This window comes from Centruroides sculpturatus, unplaced genomic scaffold (assembly GCF_000671375.1).
Source record: "Centruroides sculpturatus isolate CEXI.00-Female unplaced genomic scaffold, Cexi_2.0 scaffold282, whole genome shotgun sequence".
In the NCBI taxonomy this organism is placed as follows: Eukaryota; Metazoa; Arthropoda; class Arachnida; order Scorpiones; family Buthidae; genus Centruroides; species Centruroides sculpturatus.
Window position 1 is genome coordinate 409,660 of NW_019384528.1, and position 23,088 is coordinate 432,747.

General features: G+C 28.6%; 1 protein-coding gene across 1 annotated transcript in view; it reads right to left on the reverse strand.

Annotated features, from left to right (window-relative positions):
* The window catches only part of LOC111622934 (sodium/potassium-transporting ATPase subunit alpha-like), an 89,196-nt gene that overhangs the window by 23,493 nt on the left and 42,615 nt on the right, over positions 1–23,088 (reverse strand). The window contains exons 5-13 of the mRNA XM_023365400.1: positions 16,437–16,625; positions 12,116–12,229; positions 5,539–5,652; positions 4,807–5,059; positions 1,697–1,965; positions 1,424–1,622; positions 1,246–1,357; positions 1,045–1,177; positions 772–964 (exon numbers count right to left, since the gene is read on the reverse strand). Of these exons, the coding sequence (XP_023221168.1) occupies positions 772–964; positions 1,045–1,177; positions 1,246–1,357; positions 1,424–1,622; positions 1,697–1,965; positions 4,807–5,059; positions 5,539–5,652; positions 12,116–12,229; positions 16,437–16,625 (1,576 nt within the window). The remainder of the gene's footprint in view (positions 1–771; positions 965–1,044; positions 1,178–1,245; positions 1,358–1,423; positions 1,623–1,696; positions 1,966–4,806; positions 5,060–5,538; positions 5,653–12,115; positions 12,230–16,436; positions 16,626–23,088) is intronic.

The following is a 23,088-nucleotide window of genomic DNA, read 5'->3' on the forward strand; positions in this document are numbered from 1 at the left end:
ATAGGTTGTTTAGGGGTACAGAAAAAAGTTAGTTATTATGGCAGAAAAAATAATATATTATGTATCACAAACTAATAGTATTAAAAAATTATTAGATAAAAAATGTTCCTTACAACAATCACAACTTTATTATACATTTTTTCTTTTAGGTTTTTTTCCTTTAATTTAAAGTTACAATATGTAAAATTAACAATATGGTTACTCACTAAATTTCTTAAATGAGGGGTACAATCTAGAGATATGACATGTCACGAGGTACAATCTAGAGATTTGACATGTCACGGGGTACGCTAATGAAAAAAGGTTGGGAACCACTGCTCTACTGTATTTCAAACCTACAACAGGATTAGGAAACTACTCTCAAGGAGTTATAAACAGCTGTGTTGTACATGTTCTAATAATGTAACTGTTACATTGATATCCTAAGAGAGCTACATATTAAAGTGGTAGAAAACAATAAGGGTTGAGCATGTTTGTATTCATATCTAGTAATAAAGTTGTGCTCCACATATAGTCTAATATCATTCCATCCACCAAGTTAAACAACAAAAGTAGATTAAGTGATTAACTTTCAGGCAACAGTATATGAAAATTTAACAACTTATTCTTCCATAAATAAAATATATTGGTTAAAGTTATTTTAATATCAGGAGGAAAAAAAACAATTTTAAAATAAAACAAGTATTTTTGTTTCTAGTGAGTAACAATTTAAATTTATAATTATTGTTAAAATTCAAATTTCTGTAAAATCAATATATTTTAATGACCTACCTATAACTCTTTCACCTAAGCCACCAAGTTCTAAATATGCATTATTAAATGCTTCTTTCATTTCTTCATCTAATACTTTTTCTTTATCATTAATGAATATTGTTGAGCATCTATCAAGCACCCTCTCTGGTGCACCTTTCATACAAAGAAGATAACTAGGGTCAGTAGTATCTTCTGTTTCATGAACAGTTACCTACAGAGAAATTATTTGGATAGATAATATTACGTATTCAAAAGATCATATGTAATATTATTATTGAAATAAATACTTACGTGATATTTATTTGTTGAATTGAAGGGAATTTCACAAACTTTAGGATTTCGCTGGCGATAAGCCATTACATTTGCTATTGCAAGTTCCATACATTTTAAGATAGCTGATTCAGAAGCATCACCAGTGCAATCTCTAACAAATGAACATTTTAAGTATGAATTAAAGTAAAAACAACAACAACAGTAACACCTTATATTAACCTTTTTAAGATGGGAATATTTTCTTGACCAGGTTTAAATTCTGCTCTACTACATAAACATGCTACACGAGATAATGCTTTCCAGCCAGGCGAAGTTTTGTCATACTGGAGTCCTAAAGTAAAATTTCCAATTTACATTCATTTAAAAGAAAAAAAACATTTTAAATAAATAGAATTACCAGACTGATCTTCTGTTGTATCTGCTTCTATAATTTGATTATCAAACCACATATGAGCTACAGTCATACGATTCTGAGTGAGAGTACCAGTTTTATCTGAACAAATAGTTGAAGTTGAACCTAAAGTTTCTACAGCCTCTAAATTTTTTACAAGGCAGTTCTTAGATGCCATACGTTTAGCAGTTAAAGTTAAGCATACCTAAAAACAATAAGAAGTACAATCCTTAATCCACAATTTAATTAAATTATACTTGAGATTAAAATAATACTTACTGTAACTGTTGCTAATAATCCTTCAGGTACATTTGCAACAATAATACCAATTAAGAAAATAACAGCATCAAGCCAGTAATATCCCAAAATAAATGCAATGACAAAAAATGAAACACCCAAAAATACAGCAACACCCGTGATAATGTGAATAAAATGAGCAATCTCTCTGGCAATTGGTGTATCACCCATTTCTAAACCAGATGCTAAATTAGCAATTCTACCCATAACAGTCCTATCTCCAGTATTGATAACAACTCCACGTGCAGCACCTGTAATAATAAACTTTATATTCTAATTGATAAATACATATTTAATATGGCTGAAGTTATAGTAGTACTAAATTCTGTGTGAAAAAATATAATACATTTTTAAATAAGCAGATCAAAACTTAGAAAGCATACAGCAATGTCAATATTCTTTGAAAGACAAATTATTATATATTAAGAGATTATGTTAATTCATTAGAGATTGCAGCCGAAGTTTTCATCTGTAAAATGTGAACTTTGAATGTCAAGTGCTGCTTACAAGATAGCGGTGCTCGATGTTCGATGTTGACGCTTTAAAGATGAAAACTTCAACCGCAACCTCGCTATTATCACTCAGTCTTAAGTTTTCATTTAATAAATATATCAAATTAACAACAAAAATTATGTTAACAACAATTACAATTATTATTGCAAAAATAGATTTGGCATTAACTTATCCTTAAGTCTGACATTAAACACAAACAATGATTTTATTTATACTGGAAACAAAACTGAACTAAGAAATTAAGTTGATATATAACTTCAGCAACAGAGAATGAAGTGAATTATTAAAGAGAAATAATGAAATCAGAAATTTTCAAATTATGACTATAGTCTTCGAATTTAACTGAAATCCACATTATATTATTGATAATTTATATTAAAACACAATAAAATTATATATATATTTGTTTAAGTTTGACCAGTTAGAAATATCTTTTTCTTAATCTAAAGAATAATAAAACTTTCTAAAAATTTATAATTTAGTATATATAAGACATGGGTAAATGCAGCTCTTGCTGAAAATGTTAATTTCTGCTTTTTATTATTATTTTTACAATTTTATTTCCACAATTTTATGAAAATATGTTTATTAAAAAAATTCAATATTTGTTTTATATTATATAATAAAATTGCAGTACAGAACTGTGGTACAGAATAAAGTAATACAGAACTCAGAACTGCGGCTCCTATGCATTTTGCAAAACCTACATTTCGGCTCCCACTGAACTTTTGCTTGTCCACCCTTGGTGTATATATATATATATATATACACACATATACATACATATATATACGGGGTCTTACTGTGAGTGTATATACACACACACACAGTAAGACCCTGTTTAGCACTGCCTCGCTTAACACATCTGCTCAAAGCCTACAAAAAGCTCAAAATTTACGCTGATTTAAATTATCACAGCATTTCATTGATTCGTACATAATACGATTATTTGTGAACACGAACCAATCAGCAAAAGGTGGCAAAAAGGTGTACTTTCTTTAAATCTATGTTTGTTTGATGCAATTTTGAAAAACTATATCATCATGGATGCAATAGGAAATATTGACTTTGCTTAGCAAGAATTAACTGATAAATGCACAGACAAAGTGTGGAAGATGTTTTGGCTGAAGGTATCCAAGAATTCTCAACAAGAAGAGCCTATTGCTGTATCGTTAGGTTGACTAAACTCAACCTAATTGACATAGCAGGACCAGGAGATATAAATGAGCAGGATATTGAGGAGTTACAGCAGGTTTCTGGTGAGACGACCTTCAGGAACTGGCAGAACATGGAATTCATGTGGAACTGGAAAATTGAGATTATGAAAACAAAGAACCCAAAGAATTTCTCTACAGATTTTCTTAGTAAAAGTTTAGTAAGATAACCGAAATCACTGATCAAATTGTAGCGAATGATCCAGATTTTGAAAGGAGTGCAAAAGCAAAACAAGGCATTTTGGATGCAATCTTCCGCTACCAACATTTGCTTAAGGAAAGAAAACAGCAACAAATGAAGCTTCATGACTTTATTGCAAAAGAACAAGAATTTCAGAAAAGTCAGGACCTTCCTCACAAAAAATGAACTTTACATTTCTGTGTGCCTGTTTGTGTGTTATTTAACATATTTTTATATTAATTTGTATAATAATATAACGAAGTAAAATTTGTTCCTTTTTAGTCACATGTTCTTCTATCCCTATTTACTCTATGTTAAAATGACCTTGTTTAACGCTGTTTCACTTAGTGCTGTTATCTAGGAACACATCCCCTGTGTTAAGCAGGGTCTTACTGTACTAAATTATAAATAAATTTTATTAATTATATTTTAGATTAAGAAAAAGATATTTCTAACTAATCAAACTTAAGGTGAAAGATTATCAAAAAAATAAGTAATTAGGAAAAAAGCTGGTATCCCAAAATGCATAGTTTAAGATAAAGGGTGGGTTAAAGTGTTACAAAATTTTTTTAATCTCTCAAAAAGAATACATGATACTGTATTTCATTGAAATTTTTTTTGGTATAATAATAATAAAGATTACCTTCCACATAACTGGTAGAGAAGAATAGGTTTTGTTACAGAACAGGTATTTTTATAAAAGTTTGTGTAAACAAATTTCACACAAACCTTTAAGAAAAAACACCATCAATTTTAGCACACTATTTTGTTGTTTATTTATTTGCAGGACTGCAGGAAATGTATGATTACTTAAAACACAATGTGTTTTATGATAAAAAAGCAAAAGTAACTTACTTTGATTTACATCAAATTTAGTTTTTCAGTGGTGTCACATACTATGTTTTGTACAAAAATGTGTCACCCCCATAGTTCCATTCCACACATACACAAAATACCAGTATGCTTCCTGTAGCAAAATCCATACACAAAAATTTCAACTAAATATCTTTTGTTTAAGAGATTAAAGAAATTTTTTGTAGCACCTCTCTATCTCTAAGCATTTGAGATAGATTAATTAGGGGGAAAAAGGTAGTTTTTTCCAATGTTCTATCACCTCTCAAAGTTAGGCCAATCTTACTAAAAGTACCCTGTACAGCAATTAAAATAATAAAAATAAAGATTACCTTCCACACAATTGGTAGAAAAGAATGCCAAATTTCTGGTTTCCAATGGATTCTCATTAGTTAATTCAGGAGAACGAGTCTGAGGTTCTGATTCTCCAGTCAGAGAAGAATTATCTACTTTACAAGATTGGGAAGAAATAACTCTTATATCAGCAGGTATTCTATCTCCACCTTTTACTTCAACAATATCTCCTACAACAACTTCTTCAGCAGGAAAGGTAAATTTTTGGCCTTCTCTGATAACAGTTGCATACTAAAAAATAATATATAAAGATTAAAATCTAAATTAAAACAACACTGCTTTCTTATAGGCAAGATTTAAAAATCAAAGTATCAAAAAGCTGAATGTAAAAAAAGTTTTTTAAATAGCTAAATTTTTACATAACATATAACAGGCAATTTAAATAATTGCATAATCACAATATACATATTTGCTAAAAATAGCTACTCATCTTGGAAATTGTTCTGTAACAAAAAATTATGATTTAAAATTAAATTTTTTATATTGTAATCATTCATGTAAACATTGTGCACATTTTGATGTTAACATTTAAATACAAATATTGATCTGACAAAGATAAGATTCTAAACTGATTATTTCTTTTTAATTTTAAAACATAATACTGTATATGATTTTTGCTTTAACAAAATATTTATTGAGCAAACTATTCACAAATTTAGAATTTCCAATTAATTATTATAAAAAATTGATAATATTTTTAGTCTACTTACTTGAGGAACCATATTTTTAAAAGATTCCATAATTTTTGAACTTCTTGCTTCTTGGTAATAAGAAAAACATCCAGTAACAATCACAACAGTGGATAAAACTATTCCTAGATATAACTAAAGAAATCAAATATTTTTAAATTATTTGTAAATGTATGTATTTCTCGAGAGAAATAATAAAAAAAACTTTATTCAGAATTTAAATATACTGCAAATATGATCATCAATAAATCACTTTTATAATATGAACTTCTAAATAATATTTATCCTTTCAGTACATGTTAAAATAGTCAAACTAAACGATTTTTTATTTGTTTACCAATTTCATATATTGCAATTTATATGATCAAATTTCGTAAGCAATAATCCTTACATAACTCTCATGAAATGAAAATAACTTCCATATTTTTCATAATTTGTACACTTAAAATCAAATACAACATCAAAAATTATTTTAATGACCAAACTAATGTTTTTGACAATGTTAATCAGTTATCAAGTTTTAAATATATTCAACAGAAAAATGTAAATTAGAATAACATTTTTTAAAAGATAAAACATTCTATAGGTTGCAGCCACATACATCACAGTGGATACACATGTATCAAAACAAATGTCTATATAAAGTTTGTGAATGTATGGCATCCATTAATGTAGACCAAAAAGAACCATCAAGCCAGTGAGATTGTCCTTGTAATAAATGACTGTTGCTATTTTAATTGCTTTATAAATTTTTATAGTTTTTCAAGCCGTTTCATACAGGTCAACTTCCAAGCAGAATACAAGATGTGAGCTTCCTTACGAGCAACATGAACATCTATGTGGCAAAAATTGCTAGTGCATTGTTTGTTAGACCCTTTCTAATGGAAGTCACATGTTCTTTGAGTTAAAAGCTTAATGGATGGGTAGTGGTGTCTATGTACTCTCAATTTTTGTTGAATTTGTTAATTACTTACTATAGGAACAAAATATACTCCATGAAGATGTCTTTTTGTCAGTTGGTGTTCCTGAGTAAGGTGTTATATAGAGGGGTTCCTTTTATATGCAATGTTAATTTGTTTAATTTCTTTGTGAACATCAACTTAGAGATTCAGAAAAAAATCACTAAATTCAAAACAATGGTATATTTTAAAATATCTGAATATAAGGAAAAGAGGTTTATTTCAAAAAACTTTCTGAACACTTATGGTTTTGAAATAAAATACTGTAAAATTTTTAAATGTATGAAAGTCATAGATGATGATTGAAAGTATAATTTAAGAATATGTAAATGAATATGAAAGATGTTTTATTTGTTTTAAATACAAGCACAGGGNCATGTCACGGGGTACGCTAATGAAAAAAGGTTGGGAACCACTGCTCTACTGTATTTCAAACCTACAACAGGATTAGGAAACTACTCTCAAGGAGTTATAAACAGCTGTGTTGTACATGTTCTAATAATGTAACTGTTACATTGATATCCTAAGAGAGCTACATATTAAAGTGGTAGAAAACAATAAGGGTTGAGCATGTTTGTATTCATATCTAGTAATAAAGTTGTGCTCCACATATAGTCTAATATCATTCCATCCACCAAGTTAAACAACAAAAGTAGATTAAGTGATTAACTTTCAGGCAACAGTATATGAAAATTTAACAACTTATTCTTCCATAAATAAAATATATTGGTTAAAGTTATTTTAATATCAGGAGGAAAAAAAACAATTTTAAAATAAAACAAGTATTTTTGTTTCTAGTGAGTAACAATTTAAATTTATAATTATTGTTAAAATTCAAATTTCTGTAAAATCAATATATTTTAATGACCTACCTATAACTCTTTCACCTAAGCCACCAAGTTCTAAATATGCATTATTAAATGCTTCTTTCATTTCTTCATCTAATACTTTTTCTTTATCATTAATGAATATTGTTGAGCATCTATCAAGCACCCTCTCTGGTGCACCTTTCATACAAAGAAGATAACTAGGGTCAGTAGTATCTTCTGTTTCATGAACAGTTACCTACAGAGAAATTATTTGGATAGATAATATTACGTATTCAAAAGATCATATGTAATATTATTATTGAAATAAATACTTACGTGATATTTATTTGTTGAATTGAAGGGAATTTCACAAACTTTAGGATTTCGCTGGCGATAAGCCATTACATTTGCTATTGCAAGTTCCATACATTTTAAGATAGCTGATTCAGAAGCATCACCAGTGCAATCTCTAACAAATGAACATTTTAAGTATGAATTAAAGTAAAAACAACAACAACAGTAACACCTTATATTAACCTTTTTAAGATGGGAATATTTTCTTGACCAGGTTTAAATTCTGCTCTACTACATAAACATGCTACACGAGATAATGCTTTCCAGCCAGGCGAAGTTTTGTCATACTGGAGTCCTAAAGTAAAATTTCCAATTTACATTCATTTAAAAGAAAAAAAACATTTTAAATAAATAGAATTACCAGACTGATCTTCTGTTGTATCTGCTTCTATAATTTGATTATCAAACCACATATGAGCTACAGTCATACGATTCTGAGTGAGAGTACCAGTTTTATCTGAACAAATAGTTGAAGTTGAACCTAAAGTTTCTACAGCCTCTAAATTTTTTACAAGGCAGTTCTTAGATGCCATACGTTTAGCAGTTAAAGTTAAGCATACCTAAAAACAATAAGAAGTACAATCCTTAATCCACAATTTAATTAAATTATACTTGAGATTAAAATAATACTTACTGTAACTGTTGCTAATAATCCTTCAGGTACATTTGCAACAATAATACCAATTAAGAAAATAACAGCATCAAGCCAGTAATATCCCAAAATAAATGCAATGACAAAAAATGAAACACCCAAAAATACAGCAACACCCGTGATAATGTGAATAAAATGAGCAATCTCTCTGGCAATTGGTGTATCACCCATTTCTAAACCAGATGCTAAATTAGCAATTCTACCCATAACAGTCCTATCTCCAGTATTGATAACAACTCCACGTGCAGCACCTGTAATAATAAACTTTATATTCTAATTGATAAATACATATTTAATATGGCTGAAGTTATAGTAGTACTAAATTCTGTGTGAAAAAATATAATACATTTTTAAATAAGCAGATCAAAACTTAGAAAGCATACAGCAATGTCAATATTCTTTGAAAGACAAATTATTATATATTAAGAGATTATGTTAATTCATTAGAGATTGCAGCCGAAGTTTTCATCTGTAAAATGTGAACTTTGAATGTCAAGTGCTGCTTACAAGATAGCGGTGCTCGATGTTCGATGTTGACGCTTTAAAGATGAAAACTTCAACCGCAACCTCGCTATTATCACTCAGTCTTAAGTTTTCATTTAATAAATATATCAAATTAACAACAAAAATTATGTTAACAACAATTACAATTATTATTGCAAAAATAGATTTGGCATTAACTTATCCTTAAGTCTGACATTAAACACAAACAATGATTTTATTTATACTGGAAACAAAACTGAACTAAGAAATTAAGTTGATATATAACTTCAGCAACAGAGAATGAAGTGAATTATTAAAGAGAAATAATGAAATCAGAAATTTTCAAATTATGACTATAGTCTTCGAATTTAACTGAAATCCACATTATATTATTGATAATTTATATTAAAACACAATAAAATTATATATATATTTGTTTAAGTTTGACCAGTTAGAAATATCTTTTTCTTAATCTAAAGAATAATAAAACTTTCTAAAAATTTATAATTTAGTATATATAAGACATGGGTAAATGCAGCTCTTGCTGAAAATGTTAATTTCTGCTTTTTATTATTATTTTTACAATTTTATTTCCACAATTTTATGAAAATATGTTTATTAAAAAAATTCAATATTTGTTTTATATTATATAATAAAATTGCAGTACAGAACTGTGGTACAGAATAAAGTAATACAGAACTCAGAACTGCGGCTCCTATGCATTTTGCAAAACCTACATTTCGGCTCCCACTGAACTTTTGCTTGTCCACCCTTGGTGTATATATATATATATATATACACACATATACATACATATATATACGGGGTCTTACTGTGAGTGTATACACACACACACACAGTAAGACCCTGTTTAGCACTGCCTCGCTTAACACATCTGCTCAAAGCCTACAAAAAGCTCAAAATTTACGCTGATTTAAATTATCACAGCATTTCATTGATTCGTACATAATACGATTATTTGTGAACACGAACCAATCAGCAAAAGGTGGCAAAAAGGTGTACTTTCTTTAAATCTATGTTTGTTTGATGCAATTTTGAAAAACTATATCATCATGGATGCAATAGGAAATATTGACTTTGCTTAGCAAGAATTAACTGATAAATGCACAGACAAAGTGTGGAAGATGTTTTGGCTGAAGGTATCCAAGAATTCTCAACAAGAAGAGCCTATTGCTGTATCGTTAGGTTGACTAAACTCAACCTAATTGACATAGCAGGACCAGGAGATATAAATGAGCAGGATATTGAGGAGTTACAGCAGGTTTCTGGTGAGACGACCTTCAGGAACTGGCAGAACATGGAATTCATGTGGAACTGGAAAATTGAGATTATGAAAACAAAGAACCCAAAGAATTTCTCTACAGATTTTCTTAGTAAAAGTTTAGTAAGATAACCGAAATCACTGATCAAATTGTAGCGAATGATCCAGATTTTGAAAGGAGTGCAAAAGCAAAACAAGGCATTTTGGATGCAATCTTCCGCTACCAACATTTGCTTAAGGAAAGAAAACAGCAACAAATGAAGCTTCATGACTTTATTGCAAAAGAACAAGAATTTCAGAAAAGTCAGGACCTTCCTCACAAAAAATGAACTTTACATTTCTGTGTGCCTGTTTGTGTGTTATTTAACATATTTTTATATTAATTTGTATAATAATATAACGAAGTAAAATTTGTTCCTTTTTAGTCACATGTTCTTCTATCCCTATTTACTCTATGTTAAAATGACCTTGTTTAACGCTGTTTCACTTAGTGCTGTTATCTAGGAACACATCCCCTGTGTTAAGCAGGGTCTTACTGTACTAAATTATAAATAAATTTTATTAATTATATTTTAGATTAAGAAAAAGATATTTCTAACTAATCAAACTTAAGGTGAAAGATTATCAAAAAAATAAGTAATTAGGAAAAAAGCTGGTATCCCAAAATGCATAGTTTAAGATAAAGGGTGGGTTAAAGTGTTACAAAATTTTTTTAATCTCTCAAAAAGAATACATGATACTGTATTTCATTGAAATTTTTTTTGGTATAATAATAATAAAGATTACCTTCCACATAACTGGTAGAGAAGAATAGGTTTTGTTACAGAACAGGTATTTTTATAAAAGTTTGTGTAAACAAATTTCACACAAACCTTTAAGAAAAAACACCATCAATTTTAGCACACTATTTTGTTGTTTATTTATTTGCAGGACTGCAGGAAATGTATGATTACTTAAAACACAATGTGTTTTATGATAAAAAAGCAAAAGTAACTTACTTTGATTTACATCAAATTTAGTTTTTCAGTGGTGTCACATACTATGTTTTGTACAAAAATGTGTCACCCCCATAGTTCCATTCCACACATACACAAAATACCAGTATGCTTCCTGTAGCAAAATCCATACACAAAAATTTCAACTAAATATCTTTTGTTTAAGAGATTAAAGAAATTTTTTGTAGCACCTCTCTATCTCTAAGCATTTGAGATAGATTAATTAGGGGGAAAAAGGTAGTTTTTTCCAATGTTCTATCACCTCTCAAAGTTAGGCCAATCTTACTAAAAGTACCCTGTACAGCAATTAAAATAATAAAAATAAAGATTACCTTCCACACAATTGGTAGAAAAGAATGCCAAATTTCTGGTTTCCAATGGATTCTCATTAGTTAATTCAGGAGAACGAGTCTGAGGTTCTGATTCTCCAGTCAGAGAAGAATTATCTACTTTACAAGATTGGGAAGAAATAACTCTTATATCAGCAGGTATTCTATCTCCACCTTTTACTTCAACAATATCTCCTACAACAACTTCTTCAGCAGGAAAGGTAAATTTTTGGCCTTCTCTGATAACAGTTGCATACTAAAAAATAATATATAAAGATTAAAATCTAAATTAAAACAACACTGCTTTCTTATAGGCAAGATTTAAAAATCAAAGTATCAAAAAGCTGAATGTAAAAAAAGTTTTTTAAATAGCTAAATTTTTACATAACATATAACAGGCAATTTAAATAATTGCATAATCACAATATACATATTTGCTAAAAATAGCTACTCATCTTGGAAATTGTTCTGTAACAAAAAATTATGATTTAAAATTAAATTTTTTATATTGTAATCATTCATGTAAACATTGTGCACATTTTGATGTTAACATTTAAATACAAATATTGATCTGACAAAGATAAGATTCTAAACTGATTATTTCTTTTTAATTTTAAAACATAATACTGTATATGATTTTTGCTTTAACAAAATATTTATTGAGCAAACTATTCACAAATTTAGAATTTCCAATTAATTATTATAAAAAATTGATAATATTTTTAGTCTACTTACTTGAGGAACCATATTTTTAAAAGATTCCATAATTTTTGAACTTCTTGCTTCTTGGTAATAAGAAAAACATCCAGTAACAATCACAACAGTGGATAAAACTATTCCTAGATATAACTAAAGAAATCAAATATTTTTAAATTATTTGTAAATGTATGTATTTCTCGAGAGAAATAATAAAAAAAACTTTATTCAGAATTTAAATATACTGCAAATATGATCATCAATAAATCACTTTTATAATATGAACTTCTAAATAATATTTATCCTTTCAGTACATGTTAAAATAGTCAAACTAAACGATTTTTTATTTGTTTACCAATTTCATATATTGCAATTTATATGATCAAATTTCGTAAGCAATAATCCTTACATAACTCTCATGAAATGAAAATAACTTCCATATTTTTCATAATTTGTACACTTAAAATCAAATACAACATCAAAAATTATTTTAATGACCAAACTAATGTTTTTGACAATGTTAATCAGTTATCAAGTTTTAAATATATTCAACAGAAAAATGTAAATTAGAATAACATTTTTTAAAAGATAAAACATTCTATAGGTTGCAGCCACATACATCACAGTGGATACACATGTATCAAAACAAATGTCTATATAAAGTTTGTGAATGTATGGCATCCATTAATGTAGACCAAAAAGAACCATCAAGCCAGTGAGATTGTCCTTGTAATAAATGACTGTTGCTATTTTAATTGCTTTATAAATTTTTATAGTTTTTCAAGCCGTTTCATACAGGTCAACTTCCAAGCAGAATACAAGATGTGAGCTTCCTTACGAGCAACATGAACATCTATGTGGCAAAAATTGCTAGTGCATTGTTTGTTAGACCCTTTCTAATGGAAGTCACATGTTCTTTGAGTTAAAAGCTTAATGGATGGGTAGTGGTGTCTATGTACTCTCAATTTTTGTTGAATTTGTTAATTACTTACTATAGGAACAAAATATACTCCATGAAGATGTCTTTTTGTCAGTTGGTGTTCCTGAGTAAGGTGTTATATAGAGGGGTTCCTTTTATATGCAATGTTAATTTGTTTAATTTCTTTGTGAACATCAACTTAGAGATTCAGAAAAAAATCACTAAATTCAAAACAATGGTATATTTTAAAATATCTGAATATAAGGAAAAGGGGTTTATTTCAAAAAACTTTCTGAACACTTATGGTTTTGAAATAAAATACTGTAAAATTTTTAAATGTATGAAAGTCATAGATGATGATTGAAAGTATAATTTAAGAATATGTAAATGAATATGAAAGATGTTTTATTTGTTTTAAATACAAGCACAGGGCTTTAGATGACAGGTGAGACTGAAAATAAATTGAAAAACTAGAATCTTTCAAAAAGTAACCATTTAGGTAATTTAAGCAGTATGTCCAGTACATCCAGCACATAGCAGCTACATAACAGTTGACATCATCAGACCATCATATCTACAATTTATGCCTGTCCAGCTATAAGATAAAACCCACTTTGCTAATCATTTTAAAATTTATACTGTCAGCAAATTATCAGATTATAATTATTGTGAAAAATCATGTAAACATTGTTCCACAATTGCTCAACTGTTGCATAACTGTTGAATGCACTGAATGTGTTTAATGCTATTTCAAAATCAATTTGGTGTAAGCAATTTGTGTTAGTAATATGCATGAAAAAGGAAACTACTAAAATTGATCTTAGTATTTTTATTCATTCTTATTTTTGTAAAATAAAATACATTCTCTCATTCCTTACACTGATTATTATTTCTACATAAGTTTACAAGACAAGTGAAAATAAGAATGAAACTAACATACCTAAACTAAACTAATAACCAACTAATGCAGATCAAAAGCAAACCAAACAAGTCTAATAATAAATCTAAATTAAACTGTTTTTCCTTGTTTTGAATTTATATAAAATTTTCTAATAATAATAATAATATTTTGTCTATTGATAAAACTGAATTAGATAAAACAGTTGCACAAGTTTTAATCTCAAGATTAATTGCACTTTAATCTACAGAATTATCCTCAAAAGGTTTCAAGTGTAATTCTTTGGGATAAACTGATGGCTAAGTTAACCAGCCAATTTTGAGTGGTTAAAATTTATTCTGTAGATTAGTGAAAAAACAAAATAGCAGACCAACTCTGATTCCAATGTGTATAACCTTGTTTAAACAGTCTGAATATAAGTTTATACTAATATTAACAATATTTTTCAAAAGGATCAAATCTTTTGTATAAGAATTGTAAATTTTAAAAAACTTTATTATGGTTTAAAGAGCTAATTTTACATTAAAAAGGTTCAATCCTCACTAAAACTGGGCAAAAATACACAAATAAAAACACTAACCTTGAAATTCTCCCAGCAGACAGAGAGAGTGAGAACACAAATGCTTTTGGTCTATGTCTAAGACCTACTCAGGTTACAATTTTCCAGAGATGGAATTTCTTCTGCACATTGTTTTGATGATCAAAAACAAAATGTGCAGAAGAACTCCAGAGAATTTCAAATTTAAAACCAAAGATTGATCAATGGGATGTGCTCAAGCATAGATGTAATGTGCTATTATAATGTCTCATCAAATAGGGCTTGCATTGCTTGGGAAATCTACTTTACCTCAAAGTTTAAAGGCAGTGGTTTGCCTCCCTTTATATGTATTTGATTTGTGCTCAGTTATACACTGTCTGAGAAAGCTCTCGATAGAACAAACTGAGCACAATTCAGATACAGGAAAAGGGAGGCAAACCACCACCCTCTCAATATACAGGTGACAATGAAATTCAACCTAATTTACAACAAGCAACTTTGATTAGAAATGGATCACCAAAGTACTGGAAGTGTTTGAAATTTTTAAAGCAGACATCAAGAATGGCATATAAACTTTAAGAAAAGCAATTTTCTAAGCAATGTAGACCCTATTTGATAAGACATTATAAAACCATATTACAACATTACGTTTGAGCACATTCCATTGGTCAACCTTTGGTTTTAAATTTGAATTTCTCTGGAGTTCTGCAAATTCTGTTTTTGAATATCAAAGCCTGTGGCATCCCATTTCTGGATAATTGTAACCTGAAGCAAATCTTAGATGTAGACTGAAAGTGTTTGCTTTTTTCTGGACTTTTCATCAGTCTGCTGAGCAGGTTTCAAGGTTAGTGTGTTTTTATTTATATAGTTTTACATTAGTTGTCAAGAGTAAATCTTACTTTATAAGAATCATCTCATTATAAAGTACATATATTAAAATACTGTAGATATTAATACCAAAAAACTTTAAATCCAGTAAAAATGGAATGTATTAACAGAACAAGATTCTTTTGGATTCTGTTTTTCAAATTTTAGATATCATCTACCAAATCTAATATATATTTTTGTCAAAATTCCCAATTTATTCTACGCTTTCATACAATCTTGTTTATTATTGCCCTTGGTAACAATAAGAATTTTTCAGCTAACTGGCTGTTAGTTAACTACCAAGTCAAAGTAATTTGTACAAAAAGCATAACTTATTCTATAGATTAATAAAAATGCTAAACTGGTTCCACATATAGTTATTTTTAGAAAATTCTTGGAAATTCCATAATCCTGCATTTGCAGGTGTATAGGAATGCTACTGGTATTTCAACAATCCAAAACTACGGTTTGTGTTTATTTTAGTTTATTACATACATAACTAGATGCATTTTGGGCCACCTTACATTTTACAGCCCCTCATCAGTAACTAAATTAAGGAGTTATATATGTACAAAATTAAACACAAAAATGATACTACTATTATGTTCAGTTTTATTATCTTATTTTGTACTGAATCAACAGTCTTATTAAAAATGAAAGTATGCAAATTTGATACACAACATATTTCACCAATACATACAGCAAATGATATGGAGTGATACAGTAAATTAGGTTATGGATGTTTTCTGCAATCATAATAGGCAATTAGTCTTTAAATCGTTTTTATGTTTAATTAATTTTGTACTTATATCTAGCTTTTAATTTTAGTTACTGATGAGGGACTGTAAAATGTAAGGCGACCCAAAATGCATCTAGTTATGTATGTAATCAACCAAAAAAAATAAAAACCGTATTTTTGTATCAAACTACTGGTATCATTCCTATACACCTGCAGATGCAAGATTACGGAATTTCCAAGAATTTCTAATTGGAATGTAGCTGGTATCCCAACAAGAAAGCAGTTATTTTATTGTTTAAATGGTTACTTTCACAACCAACCCTTAACAATATTGTATTTCTAAATGACACACAAATATTTTGTTTAAATTACTAAATACAAAGTAATAGTTAAACTTACATTATCATCTGGAGGTTCTTCAAATGTGCTAGCTTGAATAGAATATGCAATAAAACAAAGTACTGCTCCTATCCATAAAAGCAAAGAAAATCCACCAAATAGATTTTTACAGAATTTCACCCACTCGGGTATCTTTTTTGGTGGTGTTAAAGAATTTGGACCATCACGTTCATAGACTTCTTTCGCTTGCTGAGATGTCAAACCCTGTAATATTCACAGATAACATTTAGTATCAATATGTTAAATATAAAAGCAAAATTTAAAAAAAATTAACTTTAATTTTGAAATATCTTATATATCTGATAAATGGATTGAATTTATAGATACTTATATTAGAAAGTTTTAATTTCCCTTTATCATCTTTAATCAAAACTTTACTAGCTAATTTATAAAAATAAAGATATTATTGCACTTAATAAAAACAATTGCACCATATCTCAATTTTGCTAACAAATTTGCCTGAAATTTTTCCAAAAAGAATTTAGCAGCTTGCCTAATTTCTAAGAATTGCAATTTATTAAATTTGCATTTATTTATAGATTCAAATTATAATGAGGATTGCAATTTACATCATCTTACTGTTTGTGATTTTGAAATAATACAATCTTATACTACTAGTAGTATAAGTAAAGGCCACTTAATTCACTCAGAGTGGAAAGAGGCCTAAGAGTCCCTGATTACTAAACTCGACAAATAAATAAAAATCATATGCACAAGAATTAAATAAAAAAATGCACTTAATATTCATAAAAGAAAAAGTTGCCAATTCAAAAAAATGTAAAGATTGCATGATTAATATTTATAGATTGTCTATGTATTTTGATTGTATTGTACAAATACTAAAGTTATCCATGTAGTCTAATTCAGAAGTACAAGAAAACACTTCTCTCCTCAAATAATGTATACAAATTTCTGCTAAGAAAATTGTTATATTGGTCAAAATATTAGTCAAATTTTTCCTAGTTTTAAAGGGGAATAAAATAAAAATGTTCTCAACCTACATTAGAACCTCCACTTATATTTCAGTCTGACTAAAGTTTTTTTCAATTTCAATAATGTTGTAGAGTTAAACTGACATTAAAATTCAGCATGCTAAATACAAACCATATTGTGACTTATTATGCTGTAGCCTGCAAACTGAGGAAGGGAACTGTTTGGCATGACTGCAAACAGATTAGTCAATTGTTCAAAAACAATTGACTAAACTAAGTTAGCTGTTTTTATTGTATTCAACAGATTCTGCTAGTTTGATAACTTCCAGAAATTTTATTTTGATAACTTCCAGAAATTTTATTTTGATAACGCTCATATTACTCTTAGGAGTCTTTACTAATCAAAATACTGTCAAAATTTGGAAAACAGTTGATTAAAATTTACAAAAGTGGACAATAATGGAAATTATCCTTTTATGGTCTACAGTGTGTGTGTGAGAATTTTGTTTGCTTTATTTACATAAATAAATTAAAATTAATTTTATTTATATTATTTTTAGATTTTTAAAATCAAAGACAGTATTATTTCACAAATTGCAAAAATATTAAGAAGTCAGCTACAGATTTTCTAAGTCATTAATTAAAGAAGAAATTTGTTCTACATCTAAATAATAACTCAATCTGCATAGTTTTAGTTTTTATTCATCAGTATAACTAGGGACATATATTAATTTGAAATTCTTAATTAATTGAATGTTTTAAAGAAAAAGCTAGATTTAATTTTGGCTATGGTGGGATATTTAAGTCCTTTATTTTAAACTTTTTTGACTAAAAATTTTTTAAATAAAATTAATAAATAGCATCAATTATTTTCCCATTTGTAAGAGATAACTGAAATAACGGATTTCTTTAACACTATACAGGGTGTTTATAAATGAGTTGTGCAGTTTTAAAAATTAATAATAAATCTATTTATTACCTTATATGGGCAAACCTTACAGCATAAGCAGCAGCAACTGTCCAAGTTCATAGGAATGTACACAAGCTTCTTAATCGTGTTCTTCACCAACGCTGGATTGGATGTGGTGCAACAGCAGACAACAATCTGTTCCCCTGGCCACCCCATTTGCCAGATTTAACACCCTGCAATTTCTTTTTGTGGGGGTTTGTTAAAGACAGAGTTTATGTACCGTCAATGCCCATGTCCCTTGAGGAACTGTGTGATTGGATAAAGCATGCACTGCAGACCACCACAGAACATGCTACACCGTGTAAGGGAAGAATTTGATTACTGTGTAGATGTGTGTCATGTGACCATGGGTGCACATATTGAAGGATTGTGATTAATGCATAAAAAACTTGGACAATGCCACTGCTTATGCTGTAAGGTTTACCCATATAAGGTAATAAATAGAGTTAATAATAATTTTTAAAACCACACCATTCATTTATAAACATCCTGTATAGCTGCTATTATTATTATACAAAGAAAGTATTTATAAATAAGTCTTTTTGTACACTAATTCAAACTGATTTGTCTGTACAGATTAGTAATTACATATGTAAAAATTGATTAGTCAATATTAAAAAGAACATTTAAAGTAATTTGCTTGGTTTTTACACACACAGTCCTGTGTTAGATCTGAAAATATTAAAATAGTAGCATTTCTACACATGTATTTATGGACAGTGAGATACAGCTCTTTCTTGAAAATATAAAATACATTTGTGAGTAATGACGCAAAAAAATTCAATTATCTTTATAAGATTATTTTATGCTGTATAAATGGTTTTTTTAACAGCATAGCCATTATTCTATCATAACCATTTCTAATAACAGATGAGAAATGTAAAGAACCAGTACTAAAATTCTTAAAATTATATCCTTTAAGATCAGACTAAAAGGGATAAATGAAAATATAATTTTATTATTTAAAACGCAAAATTAAATTTTACAATGGGATNTGCAGTACAGAACTGTGGTACAGAATAAAGTAATACAGAACTCAGAACTGCGGCTCCTATGCATTTTGCAAAACCTACATTTCGGCTCCCACTGAACTTTTGCTTGTCCACCCTTGGTGTATATATATATATATATATACACACATATACATACATATATATACGGGGTCTTACTGTGAGTGTATACACACACACACACAGTAAGACCCTGTTTAGCACTGCCTCGCTTAACACATCTGCTCAAAGCCTACAAAAAGCTCAAAATTTACGCTGATTTAAATTATCACAGCATTTCATTGATTCGTACATAATACGATTATTTGTGAACACGAACCAATCAGCAAAAGGTGGCAAAAAGGTGTACTTTCTTTAAATCTATGTTTGTTTGATGCAATTTTGAAAAACTATATCATCATGGATGCAATAGGAAATATTGACTTTGCTTAGCAAGAATTAACTGATAAATGCACAGACAAAGTGTGGAAGATGTTTTGGCTGAAGGTATCCAAGAATTCTCAACAAGAAGAGCCTATTGCTGTATCGTTAGGTTGACTAAACTCAACCTAATTGACATAGCAGGACCAGGAGATATAAATGAGCAGGATATTGAGGAGTTACAGCAGGTTTCTGGTGAGACGACCTTCAGGAACTGGCAGAACATGGAATTCATGTGGAACTGGAAAATTGAGATTATGAAAACAAAGAACCCAAAGAATTTCTCTACAGATTTTCTTAGTAAAAGTTTAGTAAGATAACCGAAATCACTGATCAAATTGTAGCGAATGATCCAGATTTTGAAAGGAGTGCAAAAGCAAAACAAGGCATTTTGGATGCAATCTTCCGCTACCAACATTTGCTTAAGGAAAGAAAACAGCAACAAATGAAGCTTCATGACTTTATTGCAAAAGAACAAGAATTTCAGAAAAGTCAGGACCTTCCTCACAAAAAATGAACTTTACATTTCTGTGTGCCTGTTTGTGTGTTATTTAACATATTTTTATATTAATTTGTATAATAATATAACGAAGTAAAATTTGTTCCTTTTTAGTCACATGTTCTTCTATCCCTATTTACTCTATGTTAAAATGACCTTGTTTAACGCTGTTTCACTTAGTGCTGTTATCTAGGAACACATCCCCTGTGTTAAGCAGGGTCTTACTGTACTAAATTATAAATAAATTTTATTAATTATATTTTAGATTAAGAAAAAGATATTTCTAACTAATCAAACTTAAGGTGAAAGATTATCAAAAAAATAAGTAATTAGGAAAAAAGCTGGTATCCCAAAATGCATAGTTTAAGATAAAGGGTGGGTTAAAGTGTTACAAAATTTTTTTAATCTCTCAAAAAGAATACATGATACTGTATTTCATTGAAATTTTTTTTGGTATAATAATAATAAAGATTACCTTCCACATAACTGGTAGAGAAGAATAGGTTTTGTTACAGAACAGGTATTTTTATAAAAGTTTGTGTAAACAAATTTCACACAAACCTTTAAGAAAAAACACCATCAATTTTAGCACACTATTTTGTTGTTTATTTATTTGCAGGACTGCAGGAAATGTATGATTACTTAAAACACAATGTGTTTTATGATAAAAAAGCAAAAGTAACTTACTTTGATTTACATCAAATTTAGTTTTTCAGTGGTGTCACATACTATGTTTTGTACAAAAATGTGTCACCCCCATAGTTCCATTCCACACATACACAAAATACCAGTATGCTTCCTGTAGCAAAATCCATACACAAAAATTTCAACTAAATATCTTTTGTTTAAGAGATTAAAGAAATTTTTTGTAGCACCTCTCTATCTCTAAGCATTTGAGATAGATTAATTAGGGGGAAAAAGGTAGTTTTTTCCAATGTTCTATCACCTCTCAAAGTTAGGCCAATCTTACTAAAAGTACCCTGTACAGCAATTAAAATAATAAAAATAAAGATTACCTTCCACACAATTGGTAGAAAAGAATGCCAAATTTCTGGTTTCCAATGGATTCTCATTAGTTAATTCAGGAGAACGAGTCTGAGGTTCTGATTCTCCAGTCAGAGAAGAATTATCTACTTTACAAGATTGGGAAGAAATAACTCTTATATCAGCAGGTATTCTATCTCCACCTTTTACTTCAACAATATCTCCTACAACAACTTCTTCAGCAGGAAAGGTAAATTTTTGGCCTTCTCTGATAACAGTTGCATACTAAAAAATAATATATAAAGATTAAAATCTAAATTAAAACAACACTGCTTTCTTATAGGCAAGATTTAAAAATCAAAGTATCAAAAAGCTGAATGTAAAAAAAGTTTTTTAAATAGCTAAATTTTTACATAACNTTTATAAACTTCAATTTATTGATTATAGAAGTTTTTTCTAGTTTAAGAAGTTTTTTGGGGTAGTGAAATATTAGAAGAGGAAAAAAAAACTAATGTGTAAGAAAACTAAAATAAAATGAGAAAAATGTGAATAATCCTATATTCATATAAACTGAATCAACTATTTAGAACTTTTATTTCTAAATATTTGTCATCATTTCAAAATGTAGAAAATTTACTACCAATCTGCAATAAGTAAAAAAAAAATTAATGTTTTTGGCACATTTCTATAAACTAGATATAAATTTACACAAAAAAAATATTTTATGCTTACATTTATTGTTAACTTTTTAAAATTTAAATTTTACATTTGACTAAGGTTTTGACAATTGCCTTAACTGTATTCTCCACTTAAATAAATTTAAATAAAATGTATTATGAAAAGGATTTTATTTATACTTTATATGAGATGCATGATAGCAAGCTCATATAATTTTCAGTGAAAACAGCATCACAGAACAAGTAATCTGACTGTGAACTACTGGTATTGAAACAGATTATTACCACCTATCTAATATTTTGAACAGTCAGCTAGATTTTCTTTTTAATCAAAAAGTGATTTTTATATCCCATTGACTTTATATGGGTTGAGAATCCTTTAACAAAAATTCCAAAAAGTGAAAACTTCAAAACCAAGTTTTTTTTAATAGTACTGACATGGCATTACCAATGCAAAATTCTACAAATCATTGGGAATGTTCCACTGTTTTGACTTTGTTTGACAACCAGAATGATTTTCTGGAATACATCATTAAAAACGGCAGACGATAATTTACGATAATAGTAAAAATTACACTGAAGACAAAAAAGTTTTGCCCTTACAATCAGTTGTCTAAGTCGCTATTGACAAACATAAAACAAAATCTTCACTTACAAAAGACAACATTTTATTGCTGACTGTACTTACCCTTGGCCATCTTTAATGAACTATTTGTTTTAATTTATGGTATTGTCACCAAGAAGACATTTTAAACTAATTTAGTTTTTTAGAGATATGGCCTCAAATAAAAGGTAGTATGTAAGTGAAGGGTGTGTGCGCGATAAGTTTTTTTGGTGTGTGTTTGTCAATGATGACTGAGACTATGGATTGTTAAGAAAATTTGTTTTTTGTATTTTTCAAATCAGACTAATCAAATCAGATACAAATATTCTAAAATCCAAAATACTTCTGGTCCCAAACATTTCAGATGAGTTTTATACTATTGCTTAGTTTCTACTGAACTTAAAATAGTTAAGAATTTGAGTAAAAATTTTATCTACGTTGTGTACACAGATATCAATCATTTGATTCAGTTATACTTTTGTTCTTACTGTACTAGAACATTTAAGTAACCATTTTAAATGTTACAATTTTCTGTTTTAGCTTGATTACATGAATA